The sequence below is a fragment of the Anthonomus grandis genome, chromosome 8 (genome assembly GCF_022605725.1).
Source record: "Anthonomus grandis grandis chromosome 8, icAntGran1.3, whole genome shotgun sequence".
NCBI classification, from domain to species: domain Eukaryota; kingdom Metazoa; phylum Arthropoda; class Insecta; order Coleoptera; family Curculionidae; genus Anthonomus; species Anthonomus grandis.
The window spans coordinates 14889867-14911472 of NC_065553.1; the positions used below are offsets into that span (position 1 = coordinate 14889867).

Sequence of the window (21606 nt, forward strand, 5' to 3'; positions counted from 1 at the left end):
ATGTAATTCGCCTTTCTTTAGATTTTTAGTAGTAATTTCATCAACATCGTTTTCTTTTATTATATGTTACTCTCTTGTAATTATTTTTCCTTAACAAACTTAAAGCTTAATCCTTCCTAATATTCATCCTTCAGAAGAAGAGCTTCTGCTTCGAGCTACTTTAAAAGATTTTCAATGCCAAAGATTATAAAACTTTTCAATACTGGCGTCTCTAAACGTTCATATATTCAGAGAATAAAGGTACTGACATAGCTTTTTCAAATAAAAATAATTTGAAACTGTAAATTATTAGGATATTATAAATATAAAGTAATACTAAGTTTTGAAATTGTCTAAAAAATAATAAATTTTGAACCTGAAAAGTTAACAGATCTAGTTATGCATGAATTCCAGCTTTAGATGGAGACGTTTTAGAATTGAGACTTTATGATTCAACGTGGCAAATACTGTAATATGTAATATTTTTTGTTTAATAGGGAAAGAGTATAGCGAAATGAAGTCAACAACCCCAGATCCGAATCTCACCAAAAAGACTGATATTGGTAAATCAGAGCCTCTTTCCTCCGTCCTTCATCTCGTGGAGGCATTTGCTGTAGTTATGCTATGCAATTATAGGTATTAAGTTTAAAGAGAATTACGTTCAGCGCTTTACAGATATTTGTTTTAGGTTAACTTCCAGACGTTTGTGTGTTCTCATTCTTAAAGAAGTAAAAAGTCTTTTGAAACTCCTTGGCTGCTCTGAAAATGTGCCGGTCATCGACGTTTTGGATCAAAATTGTGCCTCTATCTTGGAGAGGTGTTTGCCGTTAGTTTCTCCGGCAGACAAAGCGGCTATACAAACAGCTACTAATATAGATTTTCAATGGTATATCAGATAATGACTTTATTAGCTCTTTTTTTCATTATTATCTTTTTAGGCTTGCTGACAGAAACTCGTCTACCTGGACAATGGGGCTTATAGAAGAAGGCTCAAATAAAAACCAGATACCTTATACATTTAACGTAATAGATCCTTGGAGCGTATGTCTTTTTGGATTCTTAGAAAAAGATAAACTGTTAAGCTTGTGCCCTATTATGACATTGCATTCCTGGCCAATTGTTTATACGAGACTTAATGCTCTATTTTCAGTGGTAGATCCAACGTAAGTTTATACTTAAACGACTTTTAATGTATTTTTAATTAATACCGATCGTAATCAGATAAATTTCATTAAGAAAAAAGTAGCAGATTTATTGAATGACTTACTCAATGTTTTAAAAAGCTTCCAAATATTATTTTGCACTGATTGCGGATTTTAATTTGCAAATCCATGAATTATTCATAGTTATATTAACTGGTATTTAATAATTCCTTGTGATTGAAAGGTATTTTAGAAATATGATGCTGACTCTTGTTAGAGAAAAATATTTTGATTATGTTATGACTCATTGTAAAAAGGACAGTTTAATACCGTCTACTAAAGAAGTGTGGTGCCTTTGATTTCGTTATATATGCAGTAAATCTGCATATTCTGATTTCTGATCCTTTCTGATTTACAGGAAGCATCATCACACCTAAACTGTGTACTAAACTACAAGATACTATAATAATACACTACAACACTGTATAATAAAATTCCTAATTAAAAACTCATACGATGGTTATAAATTAACAGTATTGCTAATTCTCACTAAGTTATTTTTTGGGTACTAAAGTAAATGATGATTTATTTATTGTAAAGCTAGAACTTATAAAGATTAATTAAATAGAAACCAGATGTACACACATATTTCAGGATGCATACACACAGGTTTTTATAGTTCAATAGAAATATTTCCAAAAGTATGCTTCTATCAACTTCTGTAAAGTGTACTTTTTACTTTTGTTTCTTATACTGTTACTTTTTATGACTTTGTGTAAGATATATTGTCCTTAAAAAAATATGCCATCTTTTACAAACACATTGTCAAATTCTTTTTTCTTTGTGTTCCTGGTTATTGCCTTACCCTGCAGATACCCATAAAATGTATCAATAAATATTGAAAAATATGTTTGCCTTATGATACGATCCAAAAAACCTTAAAGATATAAGACCAATTAGTACACTTTCTGCTATGTCAAAAATATTTGAAAAGCATATCTACTTACAAATTGAGTCATTCATAGAACAGCAAAATATAGTCCCAACCTGCCAATCTGGTTTTAGAAAGAATTTTAGCACATCAGCACTAACTAATATCCTCAATGATATAAGAGAAAATCAAGAACAAACAAACAGTACTTGCATGACACTTTTAGATTTTAGTAAAGCTTTCGATACGGTACATCTTGAACTGTTATTAGCAAAATTAAAGTATTATGGATTCTCTACAGATGCACTAAATTTGTTACAAAATATTTTAACCTTTAGGTATAGTTACGTAAGTACAAAAAAAGACTCTACAATCATAAAGTCGGATCTCAAACTTATCAAAAACGGAGTACCTGTTATTTGCCATTTATGTAGCAGATATGTACAGGAGTGTTAAATTTTGTAAATTCAATCAATTTGCCGACGACACCCAACTTACTATACCTGTAGTGAAATGTAAGGTGATAGAAGCTAAAGAAAAACTTACTAATGACTTAGACCAATTATTCTTATATTCAAAGAACCATAATTTAAAATTAAAATCAAATAAATCTAAAATTCTTATAATAAACAAAGATAAACAACTTCGTGAACAAATTGAACAAATATTTCAGGTATCTTTAAATAATAATACTATACCAGTCGTTCAAAATGCAAAAAATTTGGGGGTTATTTTTGACACAGACCTATCTTTTCAGCAACACATAAATAGTAAACTTTCCACTGCATATTTAAGACTTAAAAATATTAATTATATTAAAAAGTATCTACCTCAAAAACAACAATATTTTTTATGTAATTCTCTGGTTCTGTCCCTGTTTGACTATTGTGATGTTGTCTATGGTGACTCGCTCTCATTGGTAACTAAAAGATCCATTCAAAAGATGCAAAACTGGTGTATGAGGTTATCATATAATATATCTTATAGAGAGCATATAACGCCCTATGTGCTAGCTTTAATTAAACTTGCACTGGTTCTATTTGCTATTTCTCGCATTTACATTGTATTTCATTAAAGGCCTAAATAAAAGCCCAAATGTCACTTGTATTTATTATTAATTAAACTTCACACTCATTTATAATTAATACTTTCTATTATTACTTTTATAATTGAAGGAGCATACTACTCTTATTAGACTAACGAAAAAAATATATAACTACAACGCTCAACGATACGCACCCACCAACGCATCAAACGCTAGTAAACGATTACAAACTTAAAGTTAATGAGAGGGGGCTATGTTGGCGATCGAGGTCAGAGGAGAATTTCCTGGAACCCAATCCCGGTCCGAAAGAGTATTTCGCTGACGGAATATTTTCGGTGCAATACTTATTGAAATTACGGAACACCCTATCTAAATGAATTTAAAATTTTAAATATGGCCAACAGACGAAAACAACATTTTTACTGTCTCATACACAGAGTAATAAGTACTGGCAAACCTCCCTACCTTTTAGAAAAATTTAAACCGCTTCCAAGAACTACTTTAGGGCTACAGCGTACCGCCAATGACCAAAGCTATATTGTACCCCACCATAGAACTTCGTGCTATGAAAAAAGTTTTGCATACACTGCTGTTAAAATGTGGAATAGCTTGACACAAGTCCTTAAGAATTCAAAATTTGTGTTTTTTAAAAATTCAATAAATAAGATCCTATTGGAAGAACAGACTAGGTTATAAGTTTTAAAAGTCACATAAATAAATTTAAGTACTTAAATAAGATCAATATTATAATAACTTCGCTGTTGAGATTTTTTATTTTTTATTTGATTTTTTATTTTTTTATTTCATATTGTTTCTAATATTCTGCCACGCCCTGACTTATCCCTAAAATCTAACTGTCACCAAGACTCGTTTTCCTTCTGCGCGCTCCCATTCTCTTCAGAACTCTTACTTTTAATTTGTCTTTTTGTTTTTTGTTTTCTTTTGTATTTTTTTTTGGGAATTATTTTATTAAGTAGTTTTTTATTTATTTCTCTTTGCATACTTTATATGTATTATTTTTTAAATTTATTTTTTGTATTTATTATAGTAGCTATTTATTAGGTTAAGGGTCCTTTCGCAGGCGTCCGCTCAGCGGTCACTGTTACCGGTTTGTAATCGTGAATTGGTCCTTTTTTGTCAACTGTGTATATTATGTGTAAATGATACATGTATTTTTTACTTTTGGCAAAATAAACAATTTTGAATTTGAATTTAAATTTGAATGATACTAACTATTCCTTTTATTTAGCCCTCTAACCGACAATAGAGCTTCGTTGCTTCGTAGTGCCACGGCCGTAAAGAAACCGCAATCAGAAAGGGATCCGTACATGCATCTTTGGAAAAACTATATAACGTTTGCTTTTAAGGTGGTCCCGCTAATTTCCAATCCGATAGTGAGGTGTGCTAGCCCCGATTTAAGTTTAAGGTATGCATTTAAATATGAATATTCGTAACGTAATTTATGACACTTTTAATATAGCTCTTCTCCAGACAGTTTAAGCCAAGAGAAAAGCGAAACTAAACTATCCGCCAGCATTTCTCCGAGCGCTCTCTATAAACTGGTTATTCCGCATCTTAGGTGTGAAGTGACCGATATTCGTGATGCGGCAGTTTATGCTGCTGGTAGTATTAATGGACATGCTTTAAGGTAACAGGATTTGTTTGTACTTATTATAATTCCCTTTTAAATGTTTTCTTAGGATTGGTAGTATATTTTTCAAATCGTTTAATTCCTTTTACGCCTTTGACAATATGATTAATATAAAAAATTGAATTTACTTTTTTCTTCACAACTTTTTGATTTTTAGAGATTTTGAAATTTGTCAAAGATCAGAACAGTTCTACAGCAATATTTGATGGATTTTTACAATTGGTGCAGCCTAACTGGTTAGCTTTATGATCTCTTAATATACTGGAATTAGCGGGTATAGGATAGATTAAGAAGATCTTCGTTTTTTCTAAATTGTCGACGTTTTGATGATTTATTTTTTTGAAACGTGAAGAATGCTAATAAGTTTTGGGCGTTAAAAAGCCGTAAATTTATTTAACTTTAAAAATACATTATCGACATATTAATTTGAATCAGAAGTTTTTATGTGAATTGATAGTACAGTAAAAAACAATAAAATCGAATTCATGGTACATATAAAACAATAACAAGGTATATCTAAGATAAGATAATAACCTATATATCTAAATTAAGTGATTTTTAGTTTCTTTGGGGTATTTTATGCTTAAGATTACTGGTTTATTTGTTGTGTTTTTTTATTATCCTAAGACTTAAAAAGCTTAACAGGGTATTTTGCTTGCCTTTGATTGTATATTATAAAAAGCAATATATATTTTTAAAGTAAAAAAATAGGGCTTTATAACATAATTTTTCATAGTTTATAGCCTTGAAAAAGATGAAGTTAGACAAATTAAGATTAGAAAAATTATTTTTTTGTCTGAATGTATGGATATTTAATGACAATGCTTGTCTTTTTTCTAAGATTAACTACTGAAAGAAAAAACATTGTAATTGAGGTAAACTAAATAATTAAAAAGTTTGCTCATAGGAGAAATTATTTTAATTTTCCAGTTTCCTTTAATTTAAAATATTTCTTTTCGGGTGTTATTAAATGCTTAAATTAATTTGTTAATAATCCTGCTTAAAGATCTCAATTAGATTACGCATCTGTAGTGTGGTCTCTTTTTAATGCAATCAATATTAGTAGTATTGAACAAGTTTCTTATAAATCTTCTAACATTTCAAAGTACAGATTTGGTGAATCTCAGAATTCATTAATTGCAGTCATTATCTCATAAAAGTTATACATATTTGTTTTGTCTATAAAATTATTGAGTGTTAATTGATCGTGCAGCACTGCTGGAATCGATAGGGCTAGTACCAGTACATATTTTGAAAAGATATAAAACGTTTGAAATTGAATTTTTACTAAACGAATTATGGTTTGAATAGTCCATAAACTAAAATTTTAAATTCCTTTAGGAAGATAGTTGTGGACCACATCTTTAAGTGCTTCAAAAAAGCCAAGAAACTATAACATTTTCTCTTTTTAATTTTTGCTGATTTAAGCTTTTCAAATCATGTAAATATTAATTATTTTAGGGATCTTTTGGAAGAATTAACGCCTTATATAAGGGACGCCATTGATAAAAAACAAGAAAATGTCAGACGGAGACGTAGGAGAGATGCATTAAGACTACAAATTATGAGACTGTTAGAATATATTGCCGAAAACGAGACGTTTGGTGTTAGGTACGTTAATTAAAGCGCTCAAGTTGGTTATTTACACAAAATGTTTTAGTTCCTGTAGTATAGATAAAGACTCGGGTGGCCTACATGCCAATTTAGTGGAATTCATCGAAGGAGTACGCTACTATTTAGAGAATGAGTCTGACAAGAACTCCACTAGCGTACGAGACTTGACATATCATTTCTGTTACTTTCTGATTAAATTAATTAAAAATTTCAGCCGTAAGTATTTCTTCAATTAATTCTCCTTTGTTTGTAAAAAATGTATCTTTTATAGTGGATATAAGAAGAAGTCTTCTAAAGCGAGACTTAAGAAAAAGCCTCTTTTCAATTTTCAACCACTGGGTGGGTAAATACGCGTTGCCAAATATGAAAAACATTCAGCCAGAGGAAGACATGTCTAATAAAAAACACATAGAGTTACAATTTGCCGCTTTACAAGCTATGAGTTCGCTTTTGTGTTGTGGACCCTGCTTTGATAGTTTGACGGAAGAAAGTCCTTATTATTTGTGGTTGGACACCTTGCTGAACAGTTCAGATGAAAAGGTATTATGCGCAATTTTTTTTGAGGAGACAGACTCTGAATTCAATGGGCCTATTTATTTTATAGATGTATAATTTGGCTCAGGAGACTGTAATATTACTTTTGGAATCGAATCCTGATGTGTCGCAGTTACTGGATTGGCTGGTGGATAAGTGTTATACCGGATCATCGAAAGTTGCTGATTGTTGTTTTTTGGCGTTGGCTACTATATTTAGCACAAGGTAGAGTATTCAAAAAATGCTTATATTTATATTAATATTGGCAAAAACAAGTTCTTAATATTTTTGCTGTTTAAATTATTTCAATAATATATGATGCATATCAGCTATTTACACGGCTATCCTTAGATATATACTACCGGACAAAAGTGGAGAAACAAAGTGTCTTTTGTATTAGTGTATTTGATCATTAATTTTTTATTTTTTTTTAATATAATATATTTTATTCTTGTTTTTACAGGGGACAAAAGTGGAGAAACACTATTTTTATTTATTTTGTATTAGTTAGTTGTACATACAAAGATTAATAATTTGTAGCAAAACCCTTATTTTTTATAAGTTCAGCACACCGACTTCGCACAGAGTTCATTAGGCTGTCAATATAATCTGCTGAAATGGAATTCCACTCCTCTTGAAGAGCTGTGAACAAATCATCCTGGTTTCTAAATTTATCTTTATTTTTTTGTCTGATTTTCCTATCTAAATGGTCCCATAGGTTTTCTATCGGGTTTAGATCCGGACTTTGTGCGGGCCATTTCATAAGGGGCACATTGTTGTCTTCAAACCATTTCTTTACTACTTTTGCGGTATGCTTCGGATCGTTATCCTGCTGAAACGACCATCGAAGCGGCATATTTTTTTCTGCGTATGGAAGCATATGATCCTGAAGAATTCTTAAAAATTGAAATCTGTTCATTTTTCCTTCAACTTTTCTTAATGGTCTTACTCCTGATCCGGAAAAGCAACCCCCAAACCATGATATTGCCTCCTCCATGTTTCACAGTTGCCCTGGTGTACTGGGCAACTGTGTGTCCCTGGTTGGATTAAGTCTAGTATTGGCAGGAAGGACGACGAACCCATTTCATTCCATCAGATCCGAATAGGCAGAACTTACTTTCATCAGAAAATAGAACCGTTTTCCACTTTTGGGTTCTCCAATTAAGATGTTCCTGTGCAAATTGGAGTCTAGCCAATCTATTCTTTTTAGAAATGAATGGTTTTTTGGCTGGACAACGGCTATAAAGTCCAAATTCAGTCAAACGACGACGAATAGTACGCACAGATACCGAAACCCCAGGTATTTCATTATAAATTTCTGTGGCGGGCATAAAGGGATGTTCTGTTGCCAACATTTTTATTTTTCTCTCAATAACTTTATTCGTTTTCCTTGGCCGTCCATACCTTGGACGGGTAGTCACACTATTATATTTTTTAAAAGCAGCAATAGTTTTTGAAGCTACGGATCTATTACGATTAATTTGCCTCGCAATTTCACTTTGTTTTACACCAGCTTGAAATTTTTAAACAATTAATTTTCGGAGATCAATACTCAGATCTATTCCGCGAGGCATTTTGCACAAATCGTATATAACAGTTTAACACTCAACGTTAAGATCAAACTAATGATAAATAATCACTTTAAATACCAAATAACATTTGTTTGGAATGTTTATTCACTTTTGTCCGCATAAAATAGCATAAATAATTTTTTGATCAACTGATAAGGTAAATACAAACAAGAAAGATGTGTTTTTATGCTGCAATAATAGAGCTAAATATTTTCTACTAAAAATGTAAAATAATATCTTGTATGTTAAGATGTTATTGTTAAATTTGTAAATGTTTCTTCACTTTTGGCCGCTAGTGTATATAAATATAATGAACACAGTATTTTTTTAAATTTTCATTTGTGAAATTATTATTTCTCAGGTTATTTATTTTTTTGCAAAATTATTTATGCGGATTTATATTACTTTTCACTAGTCATTACAATGCATTTATTTAATAGCAATGTTGGGAAGTAGTATTTTTTTAAAAGTTTTGAACATTTATTTTATAAAATTTACTAGCATATGTTAATCTCCATTTTTCCAAGAAAATTATTCAATTATCAAAGTGTACATATAGTACCCATAAGCGGTCCACGCTTAACTCGGAAATATAAACTCTTTGTTATTTGAGAAATGTTATGTTATTTTTAACCTCAATTTTTTGAATGCAAATTTCCGCCATTTAAAAACTCCTAGATCTATAACTCGGTCAAGTTTTAAGACAGTTTTGCGTGTAGGGTATCAACCATTAACGCAAAACGGTATCAACTTCTGGGCCGTAATTTTAAAAACGTATTTTTGTATTGTTAGCGCTGTCAGGGTAAAAAATTATCGCCATGAATTTTCTTTAAAAAAATGCGACAGTCTACAGAGTGTCCAAAAAGTTAAAAATTTAAATTCTTTAGAAAGGGAAAATATTTGTTTGGTTTTTCGCTCTCAATTTAAAACAAGTTATTCAAGCATTTTTCTTTTGAAATGCATTGTGCTGAATTAAATTTATATTAAAATTAAAAACGTAACTCCATGTATGCGAATATTACTGCGTCCAAAAATATAGCAACTAGGAAAAAAAAATGGAGCACAAAACACACAAAAATACAAAGTTAAAAATAGGTTAGGACTCGGTTTATATCTTAGTTTGGTACTTATATCGGTTTATCTTATCGTTGTATTTAAATTAACACGTATTTACAGTGAAAATCGAGCTAGTTTCCTAAGGGGTAAGTTTTTTTTATCTCTTGAGATACTTTAATTCAAGTTTTAAAGAATAGTTTCAAGTGATAACACGGTATTAAAGTAAGAACAGGAAATGAAGTTATTCCTGTATCAACAAATATTTCGTAAGGCATTTATTTCGTAGAAAAAAGTAGTTTTTCTTTAATAATGAAATATTTATGTTTTTGTGAATTTTTATTGCCATTCACATTTAAATGAAATACTGTGATTTTTTAAAAAATGCTAATAAAATATTATCAGTCGGAAATCTAAAAAAAAATTAAAAATCATTATTCGTAGAAAAATATTATGTATAAAAATAAAAAAGACTTAAGCAAAAGAAGGCACCATAGTGTGAATGAATTGGATCTGAAACATTAAAAAGTACTTCTGAAATAATTTTTACATGATTAAGCTTTTTGGTTAAATGGCGTGAAAAGTGATTGCAAATGATGACAAATCTGGTACATATTATAAACTAATTTTTTATTATTTTTAGTTTGATTTTCCATCAGATGAAATCTTAAGGTTAATTAATGTATCGTATTTGATACGATAGCACTTATGTTAACCTAACATAAGATTCGACTTCTTAGAACAGAAGTCAATAAAATTGCCGCAAACGCAAATTAAACAGCCTTCTTATATTTATCTTTATCAGCCTTTATTACTAAGGTTCTAATATCCAATCCAATATTTAATATCCGGATTTAAATGTTTAGGTAGCTAACAAATCTAAAAACTGGGTACCTACTTTTTTTATTTTAAGGAAACTAAAAATGTAGTAAACCCTAAATCTTTATTGTGTGACAACTAAAAGTACAATTTCTTTAGCATCGAAATTATACATTATAATTCTAACTTATACAATATATACAATATGCAAGGATATAAAAAATTGATAGGTGCATGGACTTTCAAACAATTTAAACGCAGACATACAAAAATTGTTTATTTAATTTTAGATTGGCTAGGTAGTTATAATTCTGACCAATGATCCAAACTTAAACAAAATTATGAATAATCAATATTGCGTATTTCTTACATTCTAGAGAGTACCCATGCGATCATTACACCGCTATTATCAATGTTACCTTAATGAATACAGGCTGTTCTAGACAAAATGTCAGGGATACAGCGTTACAACTTCTGCAGTTACTTGACAAAAGATTCTTTGGTAGCGTCGGACCTTTACAAGAAACCGATTTGGGTAAAGTGTACTCAAACATACGGAAACGCGTATTCTAATAACTTAGTTTGCAGTGCAAGGTGATAAAGGTCGGGATACTTTAGATGCTATTTTGGCAACATCTTACTGTCGCTCACAAATCCATCTTTCTAGCCAGTTAGCTTTGTTACATCCCGAGCTCACGATGCCTATGTTCTCCGGTAAAACTAGTACCGGTATAATTTTAAACTTTGTTATTTATGCTAATATTTTCCATAGAGATTACGTATAGATTTCAAACTGCTCGCCCTGAAGTGCGACAAGTGTTGCTTCAATACTTGATACCTTGGTTGCACAATATGGAGCTAGTAGATCCGAACATTCCTCCTATTAATCCTCACATGTATCATTTTTATACAAATGAAATGGGCGCAGAAAGAAAAGAAGGTTGGGGGTCAGCAGAGGCTACTGAAATGGTGCTTAATAATATTTTTTATATCACTGCAAAGGTAAGAAAATAACTAAAATATCTTTGTTGATTTAACCTATTTTATTTGTTAGTTTGGCGATAATCATCCCAAGGAAATTGAAGAAATATGGGGCACGTTATGCACTTCCTGGCCAAATAATATGAAAATTATCATAAGGTATTTGATCATCATTTCTGGGATGGCACCATGTGAACTGCTTCCATATGTAAGTAAAAAAATTATCTGTTAATTTGTCTAATATTAATAATAATGCTTTTATTGAAAACTTAAGCTAACAAAAGGCCAATCACAATAATTATTTATTATTAAAAAAAGGAAATTACAACGTACAAACATAAACCCTTACACAAATTATTATACTTCTAAATAAACTAAGAAACACATAAATTAAGAACAAGAACTTTCCAATGTTTTTGAATTTTAGGACAGACAAGATTTTGTTGTAATGTTTATCCATTTTCACACATCTAGTTTGCATCCTATCTAAATTTGATTTTTTGATAGAGATAACTTGGTGATTTCATTTATGATACAGCAAGTATAACAAATTCTCCTTCTAGTTCAGAAAACCTGAAGTGTTACATAAAAAATGTTTGCACAGGAATCGTAATGAATTACTTTTTCTTCATTAATGGTATTAAGATTTTGTTGAACAACGAATTATTGAGTTCAACTGAGTGTGTTCCATTTACTTTTTGAATGTTTTATGGCTTAATTGGCATCTAAACATACAAAAATGAAGGTGATTTTTAATAAGATATTTCTCTTAAAAAACTTTTTAAAGATCTGGATGAAATATTATTTAATATTTATTATAATAATTACATATTTAAAACCAATTAATATTATTAAATAAGATAAAAAAATAGTAGCTGCAAAATATATGCTTGAGGAACACCATTCAAAATTGCTTAACTATTCAATTCCATTCCGTTCAATTTCATTTATTACAATTACATGAATATTCACTAAAACTTTAATAATATGTACTTTCAAATCGTTCCAAAGTCACCGGATATGGTTGGAACCTTCGGTGTGACACTTAAATTTTTTTTTTAAGACAGTTTTACCACTAACCAAAACTTTATTTTACTCTAGATGCAATAAGATCACCTTCAGCTAATACATTTTTTAATACTAAATATGATGATAATAAACATCCAACAGTCCTCAGTTTTTTTAGTTTTACTTTTGTAATTGAGATGACATTGAGAAAATCATTTCTAAAATAAAGATGTTCCGACTTGGCTCGGATATTATTGATTCTAAAATGTGTATTATGTCTTAGAACTACATGCCTAACTCATATCATGTATTGTTAATTGTTAAAATCAAGTAAATTTCAAAACCATTGGAAGTTGGTGGACGGTATTTCGATTTCTAATGCAACGGAGACTTGTCATTATCGACCAGTGAACTTCCATCCTTATCCAAGATTCTTCAGAGAGTTATATCTGATCAAAAAAAATCGAGTTGATCAACGGGTTTATTACTACCTAGCAATCCAGTTTCCGAAATGTTCATAGCACCGCCACTGCTTTTTTGCTTGTGGTTAGAGCTACAGATTGATTGGTGTTTTAGATGCAAGGCATATAATAGTACAATTACACTATATACAACTTTTTGCTAAAAGCTCAAATATTTTCGCTTAAAATTCAATGTCATTCAAAATTACTCAAAGGTAAGGAGCCAAAGAGCTCAATATATCAAAAGTCTCAAATTATTTGCTACGTGCAAATAATTTGCACGTAGAGAGCTGTTCCGCACAGGTCCACTTTTAATCTCTTTATATATGTGTGATTTTACAAATATATAAGAACTTTTACTTAATGAATTGATAGGGGTGATTTACTTACTTTACTTCTATCTATTAATCATTTCAGAAATATATAGAAGTCTCTTAAATTTGTACGTAATAGTTCTAAATCTATACTACTTTTGTGTGGGTCTCCGCATAGATAATTTTAAAATTAAAATTGAGGAGATTCTAGCTCCGTCTGCCTGGCAAAAAATTTAGGCGTTTAGATTGTTAACAATTTGAAAATTATGTTGTGGAGTGTCTCATTTTCTTCTAAGTGCTTACATAAAATTGAAACTCTTATATATGCACAAATATGTTCTTTCTGCCAATTTTAAATCAAAATTATGCGATTACTTAATTTTTTCTAGTTTTTCTTATCTTAATGTACTTTATTGTACTTTTGATTGGAAATTTGACCGTATAACGGTTTTATTTGAAGCATCCAAGTGGTTAAATCTGGAAGGAAATTACTATCTAATGCATCTCTCTACTCTTACTTGCAAACATGTATTATCAAGAATTCCCATGTATCTTTTTAATAAACTTGAGATCTACACCCAACTGCGACGGCCTTGTCGTTCTTGTTTTACTATAATGCGCTAGAAACTTTTCATGCTGTCTCTAATGACTTAATATCTTGTACTCTTCTATTTTGAATATAAAACTAAAAAGACTATTATTTCAAAACGTTGAAACTCCATCTATATATTACTTCTTTTCATTTATTTCTAGTTTTATTAAATATTGTATTATTTTGTTAGTAAGTTCTCTTTTCAATTATTAAGTAAGAAATATCATTTTATTATAATATTTTTAATTGGACGGTTAAAAGGAATAACTGCGATATAACTCGGCGATTTAGAATTAGTAATTTTAGGTAATTTTAAAAATAAAAAGATGTTTATTATTATTGTCAGGCAAAACGAGTGGTCCTGTATCTCGCTAGAGTTCAGCCAGTCAGACTACTAGACGAAATGATGCTGGAATTACAAACCGTCGAGACATTGAACTGTCTAATTGAAAGAACCGAAACTCCACCGTTTTATAGATTAACCGTAATGCGTAAAACGTCCAGCCATTCGGATGGCACAAATGGTGTAGCCGGCCAGAGTGATTGCAGTAGTAGAAACGATTTGAGTTAGTATTGATTCCTGTATTAAATTCTATCAATATATCGCGTAATGCACTTTTTAGGTATTGAAAAAGGAACTATTCACACTAAAAGGCACAGCGGTGAGGATCCATCCAAGTTTGTCACGAAATCAGAGTCCGGTGGGAACGTATTTACTGACTTTAGTATGAATCGAAATGATAAACTTAGAAATCCAATGGATGATTTAAGTAATTCTTTGGAAGAAGTAAGTAGAATCTATATCTGATTAAATAAGCGCGATGGTATACGGATTACTAGATTCAACTAGAGGTTCTAAAATTAAACAAGTCAAAATGTGTTTTATGTCAAAACAAACGAAGCTGTGTAACTACATTATCAACCACTAACTAAGAATATTGTAAATAACTAGGATCATCTTGTATTAATTAAATATTAAATTGACTCTATTTTAAAATGAATTAGTTATAAATGCTAAGCGTAATAGAACTATAATTAGGATAGAAAATAAAGACAAACACTTTAAAAACAACTAAGTTAAATAGACAAACTAAAATACAATTAAAATAATATTTTAAAATAAAAACAGTGTCAAATAAAGCTGAATGCGTTATAAATAAAAAACAACCAGTCGTGTAAAAGCTATAATAGTAATTCAAGTAATTTACCAATTTAAACATAAACCACAACATTAAAACTTATTTAATAAATAGAAAGCGTTTACTTTTATTTGGCCGCGATTAAATAAATATGTTCTAAATAATCAAAGGCTCAGTCTTCTAAAGACATTATCAAAGTTTCTACAGCACAATTTGGTGATTCACACAATGACATTTTTGGTAAATCTGCTGCCTTGCCACCATTAATATTCTAGGAGAGACTCTTCAAAACTGGAAAATTACATCACTTATGCTGAGTTGCTCCTTAAAGGCAAATTGAAGGACGTTTAATACCTTGTATCTATTCAGAAGACATCCTACACATCCTGCTTTTGATCAGTTTCTCCATTATTTAGCCAAATTAGTTAGGTCATTTATGTATTGGCATAACTTTTGCTAATTAAGACATAAGGAAAACAGTAGATTCTCAAGAAAGAGCTTTTTAATCTCCTAATCCTAAATAAGACCTGCTTTATATCTATGAAAATCTCAAACGTAGAAAGTAGTAGTAGAAATACAAAATTTTAAAGAAAAAAAGGTAGAAAGCTGACTTGGTCAATATCCTCTTTTCCTCTTTTTATTTTATTTTTTATTTATTTGATGGATAAGTTGCCTTCACTGGGAGTTAAAGAAATTTGTGTTTTATTACGAAAATCGTTAATAATTGTGTTAATCGTTAATAATGCAGATTTTTGCAAATGTCAATTATTCGTACATTTTCTAATATTTTAAGGATATCGAAGGGAACCAGGATATTTTATTTCTTATTTTAATCTAAATTTAATCAATCTAGTTTTAAATGATGCATATTTTAAAAATATCATTAATTATATATTCGTATATTATTCCATTATTTTTTTATCAACAGTAAACCATTTTACAAAATATAATAAATTACTACCAAAACTTATTACCTATATAGGTTGGTACTTACTAAGAACTGACACTGAGTTGAATAAGTTGGCGCTCAAATAAGAATTTAAATAATATTATTTTATTTCTTTGTATTTTATGATTTGGTCTATACATGCCATAGTTAGTGCGATGAAACTCCAGGTTTGAAATGTCACTGATCATTTAAAATTTTTAAATGATATATTAATCTATGATTCTCAAGGGAATCAATATTAAGGAGAGCCAGGACATAGTTATAATCTCTATGATAATTACACAAAGGGACCTTAAGTTGAAATAAAGTTTTTAAAAAAAATCTTAATATTTTTTATTTCATTAATATGAACCTCATAAAACGATGACCAGACTCCGGATGCGGATTCCCGTGTAGACCGGACGAGAAATATAAAATATTACGAACATTGCATGAAAAATCAAAACTAAATGTAGTAATAAAACCTAAGTTTCTACAATCACGTTGCAGAATATTATTTCTATAGTCACAAAGAGATAATTTAGAATCCAACAGTACTCCAAGATCCTTTACCACTTCTACGCCTCTTAGTAACCTATTAATAATTTTATAATTATATGTAATTGGGAGATTTAGATTTAGCGATAGATATTCAATGACACTTATCAACATTAAGAACCATTCCATATAAGATTAACCATTTTATAAAGATATTAATATCATTTTTTAATTTTAGATCATCAGAATCAGTATAAATCAGTCTCCAGTTGATTGAAAGCCATGCTTCATCTATAATCGAAACTATCATCAATCATCTAAATCATCTAGTTTTTTTATATAATTTATTATTTTACAATGGTATTTTCAAGCAAACGTATATTTTCAGGAATTATTATTATACTCTTTAATAGTTATTTTCTCATTCCCTTTTGCTGTTTTCCGGATTTCTGGAAAAAATTCCTTTGACATGAATTTGAAAACTGTTTCTAATTATATAGGTATAAATATATATTATAAAATTCTAAAAGTTATGCAAAAGAACGGCTTAATTATATCTGATTCATTAACTTAGACATTGAACGGGGACGAATTCTTCAATTTGCCTAATATATTTTCTCATTTTCTGACAAAATCGTATTTGTCTTATTAGAAATCGGTCTAATTTTGCTACTTAGAAGGCTATACATATGCATTATGACTTATGATATTGACAAAAGTATCTTTAAACTCTTATTTTAAACCGATGATTTAAAAACATTTGATTTATTAAATTAGGCATTGAACGGAGACGAAATCACTTTAAGAGAAAAAGTAGACATCCCTCAACCGCATCCATTGCCTATGCCGGAATTCGGCGGGTATTTCGCTCCACTCACCGAATACTTACCAGACACTTCTCAACCCATTTCCGGTTTCCATAGGTATATACAATAATCTTGTACTGCAACATTTTTTTAACTTGAAAAATTCTACACTTTAGATGCAACGTTGGAGTAATACTACTTTGTGACATCGTAGTTGACGGAATAGAGCTAGACTGGGCAATCCATGTTCCTCTTATGCTTCATATCTTGTTTTTGGGACTGGATCATAACAGGACCATAGTGTATCAACACTGCAAACAACTACTAATGAATTTATTGATTGTTCTCGCAAACCACAATGATCATTTAACAGTGGCACATATTTTATTAAACAGCCAGTCTATGCAGCTTGGACTTGGACTGACCACTCCGGTGTTACCGATAGTTAATCACGTATTTACAGGTATGAGGATTGTAAATTTATAGGGGCCGGCTTACATTGGTTTATGTAATAATTTGCAGAAGTCGATTCTACGTTTGACGAGTTTCTGTATAATCAAGTAGCGCTCACAATGACTACGGAGCCTTCAACTAAGAATAATTTACAAAGTATTTCTTCTAAGGAAGAGGAATCTCCTACAGGTACTTTAATTATATTTATGTATACACTCATATTTTTATTACTGCAAGATAAATGTACCAATTTTCGTACGGTTAAGAAAAAAACAATCTGCAAGTGTCAAAACACGACAATACAAAAATTTGTAAACTTAGTCCTTTTAACAGAAGGTCGCAGCATTTTTACATATTGATTTTCTTGCGCTTTATTCAATTTAATAACATTGTTTTTATTGCAGAAAAAAGTGATATTTTAGAAACATTTGAGTAAATATGCATATAAAATACAGATATAGTTAAACAATAAAACAAGCTCTTTAAAATATATTAATAAAATGTCAGTACTTTTATCTAAAAAAAAAAATATAAAAACTCAAAGTACATAGCTGTAACCTAAACACTTGGTTAATTTTCTTTTTATCTGATGTTCTAAAATCCTTTAAAGAATTATTTTTCCTGCTTTTTTTATTGTTTTTGTTGCAGTAGTCAATCAATTAGATTAATAATTAAAATGGTCATACAATGATATTTAAAATAATGAACATATATTATTAAATAAACCGTTCCAAACTATAAATTTTACACTATTTTAATATAAATTTTTTAGGGTTAAATTACTTACGTTATTGGTTTGTACTTTTTAAAATAAAAGAGGTTTGGTGCCTCGAGTACAAGAAACCTGAATTTATAAAGCCAATATAAGGAAAAATAATAATACGCAATAAAATATGTAAAATTATGCTCATAGAAAATATTTAAAAGAAATTATTGAAATTTTACACATCCGTCTCAAATTATTAGTTTTGAAATACAGCTCATATTTGCGTAAAAATAACCAGAATTAAAATGATACTAAATAATTATACTTTTCGTTAATGAATTGTTGATGTTTTTTACATAAAAATTTATTCAAGTTTAAATATTTAAACCAGAAATAAAACCAGATACTAAAATATACGTAGAAAAATGTTCTGCCGTAAATTTTTAAAGTACCCTTAAGCTTCAACTCGTCATGACGGATCATAATCGCTTATGATTGACATTGATATTCTAGATGGTTCTAGGTATCTCAAACCGTATTGAGACATCTACCTTGTATAATTTTTGCTATTAAAATAGTAAGAAACGGTAAGTTTTAAATAAAAACCAGCATTTAAATCGATAAAAATATCCAGTTTTTACGTATATTTTGTCGGATTTTTATCACTTTTTGTAATTAAATTTGAAATCAAATATTTGTCACATCTGTTTGTAACCACCATTTATTAATTCCTGGTAGCCGAAGAAAACGACAGCTCTCTGCCACCAGTAATAGTACTACCAGAAAACTGTGAACCAGTGATGCCAATAAAACTAGATCTGACCACACCTACAGTGATAAAATCTCTAATAGACTTCCTCGCCACCAGGCAAACACCTCTTTGGAACTATGAAGATATCACTGCCAAAGTGTTTACTGTCAAGAGTGCCGAACAAATCGACATTTTCTTACAATACATCTTAAAAGTCTTCAAGGATTCCTTACCTAACTCCCACATCAATGAAAGATGGGCCCAGACTGCTTTACAACTTGGTATGTTAGGCTTATTATAATATCTGCTAAAATAGTCCATGTTTTCTAAGTGACTTGGTATAATAAATAAAAATGAAGTAAATAATTACATAGTTATAATAAGCAAAGAATACGTATGTTTCGCCTTCTTAAGGGACATCATCAGATTTAATATAATGAAATACCAGACGTAAACAACAACACAATTAACAAACTTACCTTATGTCTCTATATCTACCATATATGGATTCTTATTAATATTTACACCTTAGAAAAATGGGATTTAGTTAAAAATGCATGCCTCATCAGTGTAAATAATATAATGTTTATTCATTAATTATTTTTAAAAAAACTTGTATTTAAAGCAGTATTTTATTATAAATTCAGAGTAGTAAGTAGTATTTTTATCAATTCTGAAGTGAAATTGTATCAAGAATTTCAAAATTTTTACATACAATTTGTCATAAGTGTAAGAACATTTCTTCCAGGGTAAATTTGTAGCTTATTCCAGGTATTTTCTTAAAGTCATGTTTTTTCCTTCCGGGCATTTTTTTTATCCGGGTAAATTGGGTAAATTAGAATCCAGACATTTGAAATCATTTTTAATATCTTTCGAATAGTTGAGGTAATATTATAAAAACACGGTTTTTATATTGTTTATAATGATATATTATATTTTATTTAAAAGTTTTTATTTTATAATGTAGGGATACAAAAGTCAACTTAACTCTCTGAACGAGAACGGTCGAATTAATAATAATATCTAACACGTAAGCGATCTCACACATAAACCTAAATCTGCTTAAATAACACTTATTCTTTACTATGGATCAGCACAATATTGTTTATTATTATTCATACCGGCGGCAATGGAATAGCCGATGATGTCACGCACATCAAACTTAGGCTCCTATTTCTGCTTATAACAGTAAACTTCTAATTTATCCAGCCATTTAATGTCATGTTTAATATTTTTCGGAAATTAGATTTCCAGACTTTTAAAGTAGGTAATTTTTTTCTTACATGATAAATTTCCAATTTATTTCAGGTATTTAACCCTATTTCCCATGCTTTTCAAGAATTTTGAAAAAAATTATCATTTTTTCCAGGACCTTTTCAGGTTATAACATTTAAGGTCATTTTTTAAGTCGTTCAAGAATTTCGAAAACATTTCCAGGAATGTTTTAAGACATATGTTCTTGTTTTCCAGAGTAAATAATGTAAGGTAATATTATACCTTACACTATATACTTTGAAAACATTATCTTATATACACTGTGTCCCAAATTCATTGCTGCTTATTGGAATTTGCGGCGGACGGTTGTTTTAAAAATTCATATGATTGAAAGTGCATTTACTTCGCCACTTTTTCCCCTCTACATGGTACTTTTAGATTTTTGATCAGACGTTTCGCCTTTTTACAATCATTAACTTAATTTTTTCTTATGGTCACCATATTAAATGTTTACGTAGATCAAAAGGGTTGACACGTAGATTTTTTAATTATGATTTCAATAGTAATTTAGTTGTGCTCACGAGAACTTAATGTCAAATATGAAGAAAAACAAATTTTTTCAGTAGATCCTGAACTTTCTTATTATTCAAACTTACTAATTGACTAATAAGTAAGTTCAGGATCCTATTATTCCATCGTTCCTTGACGTACATTTAATATCTTTCTTATTCATTGTATTTCAAAATTAAAAATATTATTGTTTGAGGTCACTAATTGAGTCAAATAATTTTAAGCAACGAAAAATAACTGATTTGGTCGAAAAATAAGCATTTACGTAAAATAAAAAATTTCATTTGTTTTGTTTAAAAAGCAAAGAATCGAGTTATCGAGTGTTCCTTTATCCTGGGCCATACATTTTTCTCCTATTTGTTATTAATTCATAGATCCATTTTTTTTCTTAGGTTTGAGCTGCTCCTCCAGACATTATGCCGGTCGATCCCTTCAAATATTCAGAGCGTTAAGGGTCCCCATAACTTCAAGAATGTTATCAGACATTTTGAGCAGATTAATTGAAACCGTGGCCGAACAAGGAGAAGATATGCAAGGTTATAATTAGGACAAATTAGCACTGAACCTTTTACTTATTTACTTTAATTTACAGGCTATGTGACTGAACTTCTGCTAACTTTAGAAGCTGCAGTTGATTCATTGGAATCCGACTTTAGGCCCTTGGATTTAACCAAGGAGATCTTTAAATCAACTCCCAATCTAAACAACAAAGATGCCATGTCGTTTAGAAAAAACGCAGATGGGCTAGCATCAAATGCAACGCCTATTTTAAATCATTCTATCTCAGGTATAAAATTCCGGTATATTATTAATAATTTAAACGGTTATTATCTTTTAATGGTTAG

The 21606-nt window shown here is 29.9% G+C and overlaps 1 protein-coding gene across 2 annotated transcripts in view; it reads left to right on the forward strand.

The window, feature by feature from the left end:
* Positions 1–21606, forward strand: part of LOC126739258 (protein furry) — a 55680-nt gene that overhangs the window by 18115 nt on the left and 15959 nt on the right. For both annotated transcript variants that reach the window (XM_050444848.1, XM_050444849.1), the window contains exons 11-31: positions 477–615; positions 668–865; positions 918–1142; positions 4347–4523; positions 4578–4745; positions 6210–6359; positions 6409–6578; positions 6634–6902; positions 6967–7121; positions 10717–10874; positions 10928–11053; positions 11112–11341; positions 11394–11528; positions 14042–14261; positions 14319–14482; positions 17038–17183; positions 17243–17529; positions 17589–17708; positions 18964–19257; positions 21154–21297; positions 21354–21548. In XM_050444848.1, coding sequence (XP_050300805.1) covers positions 477–615; positions 668–865; positions 918–1142; positions 4347–4523; positions 4578–4745; positions 6210–6359; positions 6409–6578; positions 6634–6902; positions 6967–7121; positions 10717–10874; positions 10928–11053; positions 11112–11341; positions 11394–11528; positions 14042–14261; positions 14319–14482; positions 17038–17183; positions 17243–17529; positions 17589–17708; positions 18964–19257; positions 21154–21297; positions 21354–21548 — 3870 coding nt within the window. The remainder of the gene's footprint in view (positions 1–476; positions 616–667; positions 866–917; positions 1143–4346; positions 4524–4577; positions 4746–6209; positions 6360–6408; positions 6579–6633; positions 6903–6966; positions 7122–10716; positions 10875–10927; positions 11054–11111; positions 11342–11393; positions 11529–14041; positions 14262–14318; positions 14483–17037; positions 17184–17242; positions 17530–17588; positions 17709–18963; positions 19258–21153; positions 21298–21353; positions 21549–21606) is intronic.